We start from the raw sequence: 15198 nt of genomic DNA, 5'->3' as shown, positions 1-15198 counted from the left end.
ATACTTCATTATTCATTAGTTTATAACAACTTTATGCCAATGAATATGTAGCTACACCATCATTTTATTTATTTTTGTGGTGCTGGGACTTGAACCCAGGGCCTCATGCATACTAGATAAGTGTTGTACCACTGAGCCACAAACCCAGTCACTATACTATCATTTTAAAATAAAATGTATAAAACTTTTTTTTATTTTAGAAGATGTATAACCTCCATAACTCAGCATTTATTCTGATACCAATTTTTCACTATTATAAATAACACTGCCATCAGCATCCCTGTAGGTTATCTTTATACACAATTCTGGTTTCTTTCTTTCTTTTTTTAGATAGGGGTGTAATGAACAAATCTTATTGTTTCTTTAAGATAAATTCCTAGATGTAGATTTGTTGAGTCAAAGCACTTTATTCTTTTAAGTTAACATAACCTAAATATTGAAAGAAAACTTTTTCCTAGGTTGTAAATAACACTCTCTTCAATGGTGTCATAAATATTAAAAATGGAATGTGAGGCACTTTTATTGAAAATTTGGTTTAATTTATCAAAATTTATATATAAAAAAAGAGCACTCTTTTAAAGTCTTAGCTGGTGGTGAGAGCACTTCCTTTTCTGTTTTTCTATCCTGGTGGTTCTCCAAAGATAGTTTCTGGACCAGCAGCACCAGGACTAGTTAAAATGCAGATTCTTGGGCTCTACCCCAAGCCTACTGAATCAGAACCTCTGGGGATAGTGTCCGCCCATTCCATCTGCCTCATTCATCTGGGTATTCATTGTGAGCTTTCTGGAGTTCTAATTGTTTGATCTAGAGATGTTAACACTCCTATTAATTTGCAAGTTCCTTGAAAAGAAAAACTACATCTGGTGTTCCTTTGTGTACCCTACAATGGTCCTGTGCTAGAAAGTGACTGACATATGCTTCATAAATAAGTGATCTGCAGGCAAATGTAGCCTTATTTGAACTTCTAACTTTTCACATAGTACTTTAAAATAACTAGACAAAAATTCCTTTACAGACCTAACCAGAAGTAGCTTCAAGAAGCAACTGGTTTGGTGTCTATTTACTGCCAGAAAGAACAGCTTAACATTCTCCCTGCACAACAGCAGTTTCTAAAGTTCAAATGTTCAGGTTAATTTGCTCATTTTGTACAGCCCACTAGCAACCATCATGCCCAGGCTGACGAGATGATGCTCCCCATGCTGTAGGCAGTCAGATACCCTCAGAAGCATCACTGAACTGCTTCTGTGGATGAGTGGATGACAGGGGATCTGCATTCCTACCACTTCTCCTAAGCTCATGTGGAACTCCAGCCTCAGCTGAGCATTTAGCAAGGCAGATCCAGGGCCAAGTTTTTTTGTTCCTCGAGCAGGCATTCCACACAGTCCACCACCAGCTGCCACTGAGGTGGCCTCTCTCCAGGTGAGAATACAGAACAGGTTTTCATCAATGTCAGTCCTGACAATTGTATATGAAGCACATGCTCCCTCTACAGTCAGCAGCACAGAAGATAAATTTTAAAAAGAATTATCTTGCATCATCTCCTCCTTAGCTTCTGTGAAAACTTCAAAAGAGATGCTTCCATAAGATACTGCAAGGGCCATATCTACTGTTTCCAGTTACTTTTAAGTTATATTTTTACAATAATCCTTATATAGAAGATATTCATTATTTTTAGACTTACTTCTCCTCTAACCATGGCTTAAGAAAAGAAAGGTCTTATTTATTTGAAAAAAAATAAAAGAATCAAAATTAACTACTTAGATATTCATGACATATTCACAAGTGGGATGATTCTGCAAATAACATAAAATAGAAGCACTTTCCATTCCCAGGCAAAAGCTGCCTGCTCCTTCTACTATGGGGACTCCATCCTTATCCCCTCGAGATCAAATCTACTGTGAGGGATTGTCTTGATGCTATCTGGTTCTTGAAGTTTCCTTCATGACTTCTAATCCCCCCATTAAAACTCTCTCCCCCTTTTCTGAATACTTACTCTTGTCTATTTATAGTTATTTAGGCCCTTGTTTAAGTTCCACTATGAAATCAAAGGTCCTCAAGGGCATGACCCAAGTCTAACATTACCTTTGTAACCCCAATACAATGTGCAGCACTCCCTCTACAAAGTATAGTAACTCAATGAAACCGTGAAATAGAAGTAATAAATAAATGTAGGATTAATGATTAGCGAGTTTCTCTTTTAGATATAAATTTTATTATGGTAGTTTTCACCCTAGATAAATAATAGTAATACCCAGGACATTCTTTGCTAAGAGTGTATTAATAAGAATGATTAATAATATGGTTGTAGGGGGTTATTTATATTATAACTTCTTTCCCTGCCCCCACCCCATCTCCACACATCTATCAAATGAAGTTGTCTGGTTAAGGTAGCAGACATGTAGCAGAGGTTCTCTGTAAATTACCAGTAATTCTGAATCTGTTCATTCTTTCAAGTTTGAAAGTTGTAGAGGCTTAAATCAATCAATCTCTCTCTCTCTCTCTCTCTCTCTCTTTCGATGTGTGGGGGGCTGCTACTTGGGATTGAACTCAGGAGCACTCAACCACTGAACCACATCACCAGCCCTATTTTGTATTTTGTTTAGAGACAGAGTCTCACTGAGTTGCTTAGTGCATCGCTTTTGCTGAGGCTGGCTTTGAACCACAATCCCCCTGCCTCAGCCTCCCGAGTAGCTGGGACTACAGGCATGCACCACTCTGACCAGTTGGAGGCTTAGATTTCTATGAGACATCAACAAAAGAGATAATGGCCAACACACTGTGCCTCCACATCAAAATGATCCAAGTGCTTTATGATCCAAAGTATCCCTCCTTTCCTAGGGTTTCAATGTTTGAGTAACCACAAATAAGACACTGTGTTGAAATCACTCCAATTATGAGGAATTATTTTCTGTTAAAAACACAATAGTGCAAGGGTAGGTGGCTGTCAGTCTTCCCTACATTTAATGACTTAAAGTCTGATGGGCTTAAGCAAAATAAGTTTCTAAGAGATTCAGAAGCCCTGATGCCTTCTCTAGTCTGTATCAGTCATATCACTTAGTAGACATTAATTATTACCAAAGTTAATGGAAGAAGTTCCGGGCAAAAATTTTCAAAAACCCAAATTGATCAGATACATCAACACAGTAAAGGAATCTTAATGAACAGAGAGGTTTTGGAGCATCTGTGAAATTCTAATTACTTTTTGTTCAACATCCAGTTTGAATGTATAAAGTCTTTTATAAATACAGTTTACCAAGGTCATTTATCATTCTGCTACTGACTACTCTTTAGACCTACAGCTAATTTCCCAAAAATGTAAGAATGTTAAACTTCACATGTTGCCTTGGCTCACAATTTGGTTACTAGGGAAAATGAAGATAGAATTTTCCTTTCTACAAAGTTCAATGAAAATGCAGGCAGAGGTCATCCATCTTTCTTACTGAATGGTGATGGGTCTAAATAGTTACTATAGTGATATTTGATCTGCTGTGTAATTTTAGCCCTTTAGTTCTCCATCTCACGTCACTCCTTTTAAAGCAGTGTCCTTATATTTTATTAAAGGTGAACTTTTCTGATCTTGCTGAAAAGCCAGTGGTATCCTAACTCTCAGGATAATGTTCAGACTCCTAACCTGGCACATGAGGTTCTCCATGGTCTTGGCATTATACACCTGGGTTTGCCAATCTCTTCCTCAGTAAGAAGTTCCTTGAATACACTCAGTTGTTTCACCCTGCTTGTTTCTTTCTAGAAAACACTACTCCTTCCTGACCACTTGGCATCTTTACATTTATCTTTCCATTAATTCATTAAATGGTTATTGAAAAACTACGCTGTGTCATGCTGTGTGTTAGATTCTGAGAACAGAACAGTGAACTTGACTTGACCTGCCCTCCAAGATGCAGGGATTACAAACCTTCCCCTCCTCTCTGCAGTCTACTTGGGCCTTGCTCCACAGTGGATGTGCCCTCACTCTGCTGATGCACACCACCTCCCTTGCTCACTCTGTGTGCATGTTACAGTGTCCTAGGATTATCTGCCTTCCTGGCTGGGAATTCATTAAGACAGGGGTCTTGGGCTGGGGATGTGGCTCAAGCGGTAGCGCGCTCGCCTGGCATGCGTGCGGCCCGGGTTCGATCCTCAGCACCACATACCAACAAAGATGTTGTGTCCGCTGAGAACTAAAAAAAATAAATATTAAAAAATGCTCGCTTGCTCTCTCTCTCTCTCTCTCTCTCTCTCTCTCTCTCTCTCTCTCTCTCTCTCTCTCTCTCTCCCCCCTCTCTCACTCTCTCTTTAAAAAAAAAAAGACAGGGGTCCTGTTTCTTTCATCACTCTGTGGCATCTGGCTTATTATAAAAATAAGCTTTGTAAACCATTTATAGGGTAAGGAGGTAAAAGGAAATATAGCTTACACATTTCAGCTATAAAAATTATGTTTAAAAGTATTTACCCTCACTAAAATGGCCTCTGTCTACATTCTTAGCTATCTATCCATCCCCTATTTCTGGTCTTTCCAGTTCCCTTTTAAATGTTCTCCTTCTTCCCTCTCTTAATTTTGCCTAGAATCACTTAATATCTGGTTTATAACTAGTCTTGCTCCCCTGAGAAATTTTGAAGGTAATTTGGGGCTTTATAAAATACCTCTATTTTAGACAATAATTTGTCCTCCATGTATAAAAAAAAAATACCCAGTTAGTGCTCCCTGGTATTGTTACAAAGATTTGCAATTTTGTCCTGGGCTCCACTCCTTGGATGACACTATGTTTCAAATGGATCTCAACATCCAATACCTCATGCAATGCCTCAAACCTGCCAGGCCTTCCTAGATGTCTGACCTGAGTTCTGAGAAGGAGGCAGAAACACAATACAGGGGCCAATGATGTCCTGTACACAGGGCCAGATAGCCCAGTATATACTGACAGGACCACAAAGAGAAAAAAAAATCTAAAAATAAGCTATTTAATTTTCATATATAGATAAGACATCTAGAATTTTAAGAAATCAAATGTTTATTTTATACTTCAGTATTTTTTGTTACATATTGGGGAGGGTATGCATGATAATAACTTGGAGCCTTAATATACTTCAAAAGCCATGATTTTCAAAGTGATTTCTGGACCTGAAACACCAGCATCACATGAGAAATTGCCAGAAATATAAATTCTTGGTTATACACCAGACCTGTGTTTTAAGCTTCTAAACGATTCTGATATGTGCTCAAGTTGTGGGAACCACTGAACCAGTCTGACCTGGATACTACAGAGGAAAACAATACATTGAAGTTGGAATGCAAAAGGACACTTTCTAATGCACAGGTCACTCACCTGTGATAAAAGAAGGAAAAATATACTGCCTCTGTTTGAAGTAAAAATAAAACTAGATCTGAGGTCTGGAATGGGGTCAAACCACTGCACTAACATTTTCAGGGCTGCAAAGTTAAAATACTTTTGCTCATTACAAATCACAAGAAAGGATATCTCTACTATTCTTTCCTTTCTTGTTGAGGATTAGGAGAAGCTCTTGAGAAGTTTGTGGAAGATACTTAACATCTTAATGTGCTCTATGGGCCACAGCATATTTCTTTTTTATTCGTTTTTTTTTTTAGTTATACATGACAGTAGAATCTATTTTGATTTTTTATACAAGCATAAAGTATACCTTATTCTAAAAAGGATCCCAGTCTTGTGGATGTATATGATAGTGAGATTCACTGTGGTGTATTCCAACTGGATATTTCTGAAATGTATAATCTGATGCTGAACACAGGTAAAGTATGAGTAAAGCCATCTCATTTCACAGAGGTTTAATTTTTAAGTGACAAAGATTAAACTCTGATATATTTAAGTTTAAATTGTCCCTTGGATCTTGTTAATATTCTTACATAGATTAATGACCACAATGATTAATAAACTCTATTATTGTAATGTGTGAGTCTCCTAAAACCATAGTTAGAGCAAAGCAGATACCAACTACCTCAGCAATCCTAAACTCTCATCCCCTATAAGACCACACAGATTGTCTTCGTGGTTACTATGTAAAGGCAAAAAAGTGCTTGGCACCCTAAAAGTAGCAGATGTCTCCTCAATCATGAGGGTCATTCTGTGAGCTCCCTCCTCAGACAGGTGTTTCAAAAGCATGTACTCCCATCATCTCAAAGTCACCGTCAAAGGACCCCTCATTCTGAGCAGTAGCATTAGTTAGACTCCACCACCCAACAGCACAAAACAAGTGTCACCATAAGAGGTCATCACAGTCCAAAGAAGCAGTAGAGGGGTTAAGGGGCTTCCTGTCTTGTCTGGTTTTAGAAAACAAGCACTTTAGCAGTTTACACAAAGTCGATACTGAAATGTCCTATAAATCATGCCAATTGATTCTAGGACACAAGAAGAACAGGGACATCCCAAAGTGAAAAACATTCAGCTTCAATAATTTTTTTTTTCAGAATCTTGCAACTGGACAATCTGGAAAGAAGCTATTTTAACTTCAAGGTACATGTAAATTTTTTTTTGTTTTACAATTTAAGTCTTATTAATTTAAAAATTTAGGTTTATTATAATCTTCTCAATAATCAAGGTATCCAAAACTCCTAATCCAGCTTTGATAAGAGATTAATAAAGTAATGGAAAAACAATATTGGGCTCTTTGCTTTCCAATGCTCTTTGATAATGATGATGATTTTAACTGTATAATTTATGGTGGGAATATAAGTTAGTATAGATATTATGGAGAATATAGTTCTTTAAAAAACTAAATATATCTATCATATGTTCCAGCTTCTGGGTATATATCCAAAGGAAATGAAATCAGCATATCAAACAGATACCTAAACTGGGCAGGGAGCCATATACCTATAATCCCAGTTACTCAGGAGGCTGTGGCAAGAGGATCTCAAGTACAAGACTAGCCTGGGCAATTGAGTGAGTCTCTATCTAAAAATAATATAAAAAGGCCTGGGGATGTAGTTCAGCGGTACAGCACTTACCTAGCATAAGAGGCCCTGGATTCAATCCCAATACTGGGGGGAGGGGGAAAATAGCAGCACTCTTATGTTTATACCAATATTCATTTTTAAAAGTTGATTTATAGTCTAAGAATTCACATATATGGTAATTTTTAAAGCCAAAGCTAACAATGTGATAATAAAAAAGCAGTTTCCTGCTTCACTTTCAAGTTCCATTCTCCAAAGTCAACTATATTTAACTTTTTAACTATTCTTGTATTTACCTTTGTTTTACCATATCACATCTATACAACTATTTTTTATTTTACATTTTGTACAACATATGAACATCCTACTAATGTTTGGAGAATTTGAAGTGTGTGTGTGTGTGTGTGTGTGTGTGCGTGTGTGTACATGTGTATGTGTATGTGTGTATGTGAATGGTACTGGGGATTAAACCCAGGGTCTCAAGCATGCTAGCCAAATACTTTACCACAGAGCTATATCTCTAACTCTTTTAATTTTATTTTGGGACAGGGACTCACTAAGTCACCCAGGCTAGCCTCAAAATTGGAATTATCTTGCCTCAGCCTCCTGAGTAGCTGGGATTACAGCTTGTGCCACTGAACCCAGTGGGAATTTGAATTTTGTTCTTTTTCCTCCCCGCCTCTGTTATCAGGTGCTCTCTATCTCCCTTCCTCCCTCCCTCCCTCTCTCCCTCTCTCCCTTTCTCCCTCTCTCCCTCCCTCATATCTTTCCATATCCATTGTTCCAATATAGGTATAATACAGTTTTTAAATAATTCAATATTTAAATTATTATGACTGTAAACATTATACACAGACAAGCCTTTAGTGCATGCAGATTAAATTTTCTTTCTAACTTTTTGTTTTTCCTGGAATTAATAATTGCCTTGAAGTTTTTACATTGCTTTCTTTTCTGATTACTTCTTCCTAATTCATCTCTAACTCTCCAAAGAAACTAAAAACTTCTCTCATTACAGTCAAATTCTTTAGACCCATTCCTCCTCAGAAAATTTCATTCAGTTTTCAGCCTTCTGACCCATTTCAATCAGAATAGATTTTTCTGCAGGCCTGTTGTCCAGCTGTCACCTGGGGACCTTCCTTTACTCTCATTGTGGGAATCCTGTTAATCTCTTAAACTTCATGTCTAACTCTTTGTTGATTTATTCCTATTTTTTTTATGGAGTATAACTTCTAGAAACATTACAGGAAAAGCCATGGAAAATATATATCTGAGACCTCATTTGTTGAGACTGCATGCCTGAACAATGTCTTTATTCTTCTCTCACACTTGATTGTTGGTTTGGATATGTAAAAAATTCTAGGTTAAACCTTAGACAACAAATCTTTAGTAAAGATAAGACCCCATCCTTTTTCCTGATACCTTAATAAATGATCTGTTTTATTATCTCTAGACATTTTTCTAATTTCTTTGATTAATTTCTTCTTTTTCTGTTATTTCCAGAAATTTCTATTAATTAGATGCTGAACCACCTAGACTGATCTTTTTAAATTTATTTAATTCTGGAAATTCTCAACTTTATCTCCCAAACTTTGACTGAATTTTCTTATTTTGCAATTAAAACTATAATTTCAGGAGCTCTTTCTTATTTTCTGTATATTCCTTTTCTTTTGCTTGTTTCTTTGATGTAATATCTTCTCCGATTTTTAACAAAAACATTGTTTTGAAAATTTTCCCCTACATTGTTTGTTTCCTGAGTATTTTACATATTTTTGTCTTGACTTCCATCTTTGTTAGATTTCCTCAACTATCAGCTGCAAATTGGCTATATGTTTACATCTAAGTATGAAACATTAAAAAAGAAAAAAAAACAAACAATTTAAGCTCTTTCTGTGGATCCAGTGATCATTAACTGGTAGGGCTTATTCCTACCATTTTGGGGGGAGAATGTCATTGCCTGTAGGATTCTTAGACAGGTCCTCTTAGAGAGATACCTTCTGAAGGGGTCTGTGCTGTCCTGAAAGTATTTCAGAAGACAAACAGGGATGGTGGCTAGGGATTTCCTCATCCACCATGCAGATTTTCACTGTATCCCTCTTTCACATCACATTGGCCTGCTCTTTGGTCTCCCTGGTGTCCCTATGTCCAGCACCTCTCTCACTGAATCTCCCCAAATCAAATCTTGCGTCTTCTACCTTGACTGTGGAGAGGAACTCCCTGGGAGTGCCAGTGCAGGAAAAGGGACCCGGGATCTCTTGATACTTATGCACACCGTCATCGTTCCTCCTATTTTCATCTTCACCCATGTCTTGCCTTCAGCAGTAACAAGGGCTTCCAAATTCTGAGCCTTTCCAAGATCCTGAGGGTTCAGTTGGCTTGCTTCTCCTAGTCCTCCTCCTGCCCTCTCTTCCCTCCCATACACATCTGAGGCACTTGGCTTTCAGATTTGTTTTCTAAATCAGTTACCACTCACCCATCTGTTTTTCCTCGTCTGAAATTCACCAACAGCTTTCTTCTATTCCTTTTTTTCCAGTAGGTTTATATCAGCAGCTTTATTTCTTTACTGTCACTTTAGTGGGACTCCAGGCAGAGATAAATGCATATTTTGTGTCTAATGCTCATTTCTACAAAAATCACACAGTTTAGAAGGGAATTTAGATATCACTTACCCAATCACAGGTTTTTAAACTTTTTTTAGTGGAATCTATCTTTTTCAAAACACAATTTTATGTAGAAATTCAATTTATAAAATAGATAAGATTGAAACTATCTTGGATGCTGATAAAGGAAGACAGTTTGTATCTAATTGCTTCCAAAAACATTTTAAAATACTTTTGAAGGGCCTTTTATACACCAGACATAATGTTAGAGTCTGGAAAAACAGAGACAAGCAGTAAAAACACAGCTTCTGTCCTCATGCTGCTCAGTACATTTCCCACTGCCCAATCTTGGAGGTCCCAAGGAGCTGCCTACTTTGCAAATTACTGATCTAATCTCAGATGCAAAGAGGGGAAGTGACTTGGTCAAAGGAAATCCTTCCTATCCTTCTAGGCCATCTTAAGAGTTAAATTTACTTAATAAGTATCACTAATATGCAATTAAACCATCACAGGGTGATGGTCAGGAGAGAAAGATCAAAGAACTATGTTTTGACTGTGGCTTTCCACATGGAGATGTGGCCTGAGTTAGAAAGAGGTTATGTTATACATAAAGCTCCTAATAAATAGTGGTGAACGTTTGCTCACATGAAAGCTTCATTGTTCATCTTTAATCCTTCCATTCCCTTTGAAGAGAATGCTTCTGGTTACATAATTAAAACTCCTAAAATAAAAACTCATAATCAACTTTAAAAGAAAAGTTCATACTCCTTTCATCTAGGGCCTTTAAGTATACTCTGTCTGAAAATATACTATCTAGTGCAAAAAGTTATCACAGTTGTACTTTTTGGATTTAAAAAAAAAAGACACTAAGAAATAGGGTTTTATCCTTGAAGCACAGCAACCTCATTTATCGAGACTGACAATGCTAAAGAAATTTTGGTTTTGTTTTTCAGACCAAATCTCTTCCAATAACTGACTGACCTTCAGAATGATGGTCCTTTCAGCTTGACTGAATGCAATCTGCTTCTATAAAACAAGTTAGGTAGGGCGATTCCTGTGCCGGGATTGTAAACCTGTTATTACATACTGTCCAGCTACCATCTGATCACAAGGAACTACTAACTTTCAATTATTTCATCCTTGGAGACTAAAGGTCATTTATAGTATAATAATAATAATAAGCAATTCTTCCTTGAGTTTCCTGACTCCTTAGCCAGACACTCAGCCTCTATTGGCCTCAGTTTCTTCGTCTGTAAAATGAAGAGATTGGGCAAAGTACCTATAAGATTCCTTCTAAGCATTCTAACTTTTGGATGTTCCATCAGAATCAATAAGTAACACTATCATTTGGAATCTGAAGAAACTTACTCACCTAGAGAGGTGCAACCCAGGACATTTTCCAAACATCTGGCTAATGCTTCAATATCACTGTCCTGTCAAAATGAGAGAAAGATTCATTTTGTAAGGTAGAAGAATATTTAATGACATTTAGACATAGTCTTGGTATATTTAGGTAAAACTAAACAAAACACACATACAAAAATATGTTGCAAAATTAGTTCACAAGATAATCTTTGTGTGTGTGGAGTTGGGATCACACCCAGTGCTACATGCATATTTACACTCTTTTCATATTAATCTCTAGAATTAATACTCTCTCTGATAGGAAGACTATACACTAAAACTGTTAATAGTGGTTTTGACCAAAAGGTGAGTTTGTGAGTGATCTGTATTTCTCCTTAGAGTGCTGCCTTTTCCAAATTTTCTATAATAAACAAATATTATTTTTAATCTGTAAAATAATAAATGTTATTAGAATTTAAAAAGGTTTTATTCCATCAATAATTGACTCAGGATAGCAGGAATCTAGTGAAGTTTTTTTTTCACTAGAGATACCATTTCTTAGGAAATTTGTGGCCTTCAGGAAGCCATAAATCTAAGAATTATAATCTTAATTTACCTTAACCATCAATAAGAGCTATACACACTCATGAGGCCTGGGGTAATACCAGAACTGTATTTGATAACAAATATTGACTTCAAGACAAAATAAATATCTATCCTCCATCCAGCAGGCTGGAAATAATCCAAAATAACATCCCAATGATCTGAGAAAATAGAACCTCTAAATTATTTTCAGGTTTGTTGTTATGCTGAGGAAAATTATCACTTATGGATCACCTGCTCCATTCTGAATCAAGCAACATGATTCACATTGCAGCAGTTGTCTGTGGATTTTAGAAAAATGTACAGCAGTGTAATGGACTGTTCCAAAATGTTATATAAGTGTGCTAGATTTCATTTCATAACATCTGTCGGGGTTTGAGCCACTACTTTCTTTGCATGTGGTAAAGCCCAGCATCATTTCAAGCTGAGAGTACACAGAAAAGGCAATGACAAGGAAGGCACACCTAGGCAGTGCTGGCCAATGAGGCCAAACCACCCAAGCCCCTTGGTGCCTAGCCCAGGAACAGGAAGACAGGTGCCTTATGAACAGGAGGAGGGCAGAGCCTCATGAACTAAGCACTTCTCTAAAGGCTCCGCCTCCTATTGGTGATTATACTATGAATGTGAGGGGATGCAAACATGCAGAGCATGACGGGGTTGAATCCTATGACAGTTAAGGAGTCTTCTAGCTTTAAAACCCTGTTCTCTGGCTAAAGAGATACATGGACTGTGAGGGTAACAGGTTGTTTCCATATATGACCACGGCAATCCCTCCCATCCTTGTGATCCTATGCCATTCCTCACATCAAGTGATAGAGTCTTTTCCCCTGCCCCTGAATCTGAACTGGCCCTATAACTTACTTTGACGCATAGAATGTGGCAGAAGTAATGCTGTGTGAGTTCTCTAAGGAGGCCTTGAGAAGCCAGGTAGCTTCCATTTTCAGTCCCTTGGAAGCCAATGACCATGTCAAGAAGACCAGACTATGCTATTGGAGATCTCACATGGTGAGAGGCTCTGAAGCATAATTCTTGGGAGGAAAACAGAGGCCCTGTGCCAACAGCTGGCACTAACTGCAAGATGTGTAAGCGAAGCCATCTTAGACCCCCAAGCTAAGTTCCCAACTGAAAGAATTCACATGATTGACTGTAAGCAATATTGGAACTACCTAGTGAGAATAATGAGAAACAGGGAGTCACTGTTTTAATCCACTAAGTTTTTCATGTACAGAAATAGATACTAAACCAATTGAAGCTATTGACCAAGAATTTTCTATTTTTATGTCCCTGGAACCTAATACAACCCCTGGAAGATGAAAAATTTCAAATGCATAGCTGTCATATTTCTTCCAGCTTCTGTGTTTTGCAAGGAAGTGAACCAGAAGAGTAGCATCAACTCCTTGGGCAGTAGTGTACCTCCAATTAGACAGCAGGGGTCCTCTCTCTCTGAGCACATTGTTACTAGGAAAGTACAGGAAAAGATATACTACTTTTTAATTTTGTGGTTTCAGTTTTATCAGTTAATCTCTTTAAGGCTGATTTTTCTTAATTGTAAAGTGAGGAAAATCATGGTCTCCATTTCAAACAGGGCTTTTATGAGAAGCAAACAAGCTTTTTAAAAAAGAAAGAAAGATTTTAGTATTGTGTATGACTCATTGGAAATATCCAATGAATGGAAGAAGAGAGTTTGGTAGGACGGGAAGAGTTGGAAAAGAGAATGATACACAGAATATTAAGGACTCCCAATCACTGTGCCTGCTGCAGGATGTGGAGATTCATAGTAAGTATTTGAGTTGAATTAATGCAACAGAAACAGCAAGAGTCAGGGGAAGGGCTGTACAAAGAACATGGACGACTGTGCTACATGATTTATATCTTCCTCATACAAAAGTTAGGGAACATCTCACAGGAGTATGGGGAGGGCAGGAATAATGCATAAACAATTAGTTGAAAAAAATCAATGAATACTCACTTTTATTAAGGGCTCAGTATGTGTCACTGTTGTACCATTTTATATTTATTAATTCACTTAAACTCTACAAGTTTGTGCTATTATTTTCCCTATTTAACAGTTGAGAAAATTGGAACATAAGAGCAGGTGCAGTGGCACATGCCTGTAATCCCAGTTGCTTGGGAGGCTGAAGCAGGAAGTTCACAGTTCAAAGCCAGCCTCAGCAACTTAGTGAGGCTCTAAGCAACTTAGTGAGACCCTGTCAATACATACATACATACATACATACATACATACATACATACAGGGGCTGGATATGTGGCTCAGTGGTTAAGCATCCATGGGTTCAATCCCTGGTACCAAAAAAGAAAAGAAAAAGAACAAAAAGAAACAAAAGTATAAACTCATAAAGAAGACCTAAGAATAGTTCCTTGGCAAGATATATAGAAGATATAAAACCTGGGGACAAGATACAGGTAAGGCAGAGTTGGGTGGAGAGGGGTGGGTTCTTCATCAGGTGCTTCCACACCAGGTTCTGAAGAGTGGTTTAAGAAGTTCTCTGTCTAAACATGGATGTGACAAGAGGACATGTATTTGCATAGTGGAGCAAGCAGATACAGTCATGGGCCAGTGGGCATTGGGAGCTCTTATAACTTCCCTTCCAGTCTCTGTAGACTATGGATTCACAGATCATGGACAATAACTGGGCTGAATTCATATTCACAACAAAGGACAAATCATTTTCTCTCTCAAAGCTGTAAACAGGGGTATAAAGACCAAAACTGCCAACTGTACCTATTTAAATCTTTTTGAAATTCTGAAACACTTTTAGACTTACAGAAAAGTTTCAGACAGTATAAAAATTCCTGTATACCTTTTAATCCTGATGTAAATATTTTACAGCGTTTACTTCTTCCATCTATCTATACACAACAGGATTTCTCAACCTTAGCACTATTGACATTTGGGAACAGATAATTCTGTCTAATACACTGAAGGATATTTAGCAGCATCTGTAGTTTCAAACCATTATATGTCAGTAGGACATTCCCATCTCACCTTCCCTATCCCTAAGTGTGAAAATCAACAACATAAGGAGACCCTGCCAAACCTCCAGTGGAATTGGGGCAAAGTCTCCTCTGGTTGAGACCTATTGAGCAATCTCTATTATCTTGACACACATTTTTTTCCTTATTGGTCAATTCAGGAACAATTTGAGGATCAATGTAAATGATATTAATAGATTATAAACTGTGGAATAAGATGGTATGCCAACTGTACCTTTTAACCTTTAAATTAAACTTTCTCTACTTTGAAAAAGAGACAATTCATAAGTAAGATCAAAACATTTTTTACATTAAATGCAAATGAACTCATGCCTAGTCTTCCAAAATTATCATTTATTTAAACACAAATGATACCAACAGAAGTATGCTTACCCCTTGAGAAAGAGAAAACAAATGGAAGTAACAGGCACACCTTTCCAAGTATATTTCTTGATATTCTGCCCTTTATGTGCACTTTAGCAGAGATTTGGTCACCGAAAACATTATCATGAGTGTATTATATCTCATGTATTATGGGAATTAACTATTAATGTGAATTTTTGTTTCACAATTTAAATTGAACTTAGCTGGAGCTAAGCAGCCCAAGGGAACAACTATAACTTAATAAATATCAAATGTTAGTGCCACCAATTTAGACATCTCAGCCAGTAAGATGATCAGCCAATCTGCTGATAGACAGATTTTCAAATGCTCTGAAAATAACAAATTGTT

The 15198-nt window shown here is 37.2% G+C and overlaps 1 protein-coding gene across 5 annotated transcripts in view; it reads right to left on the bottom strand.

Annotated features, from left to right (window-relative positions):
* Window positions 1-15198, bottom strand: part of NEK11 (NIMA related kinase 11) — a 319132-nt gene that overhangs the window by 82477 nt on the left and 221457 nt on the right. For all 5 annotated transcript variants that reach the window (XM_081301665.1, XM_081301666.1, XM_081301667.1 and 2 more), the window contains one exon: window positions 10898-10958. In XM_081301665.1, the coding sequence (XP_081157791.1) occupies window positions 10898-10958 (61 nt within the window). The remainder of the gene's footprint in view (window positions 1-10897; window positions 10959-15198) is intronic.

Source organism: Spermophilus citellus (assembly GCF_964194105.1).
Source record: "Spermophilus citellus genome assembly, chromosome: 7".
Classification (NCBI taxonomy): Eukaryota; Metazoa; Chordata; class Mammalia; order Rodentia; family Sciuridae; genus Spermophilus; species Spermophilus citellus.
This window is presented reverse-complemented; position numbering and strand designations above follow the sequence as displayed.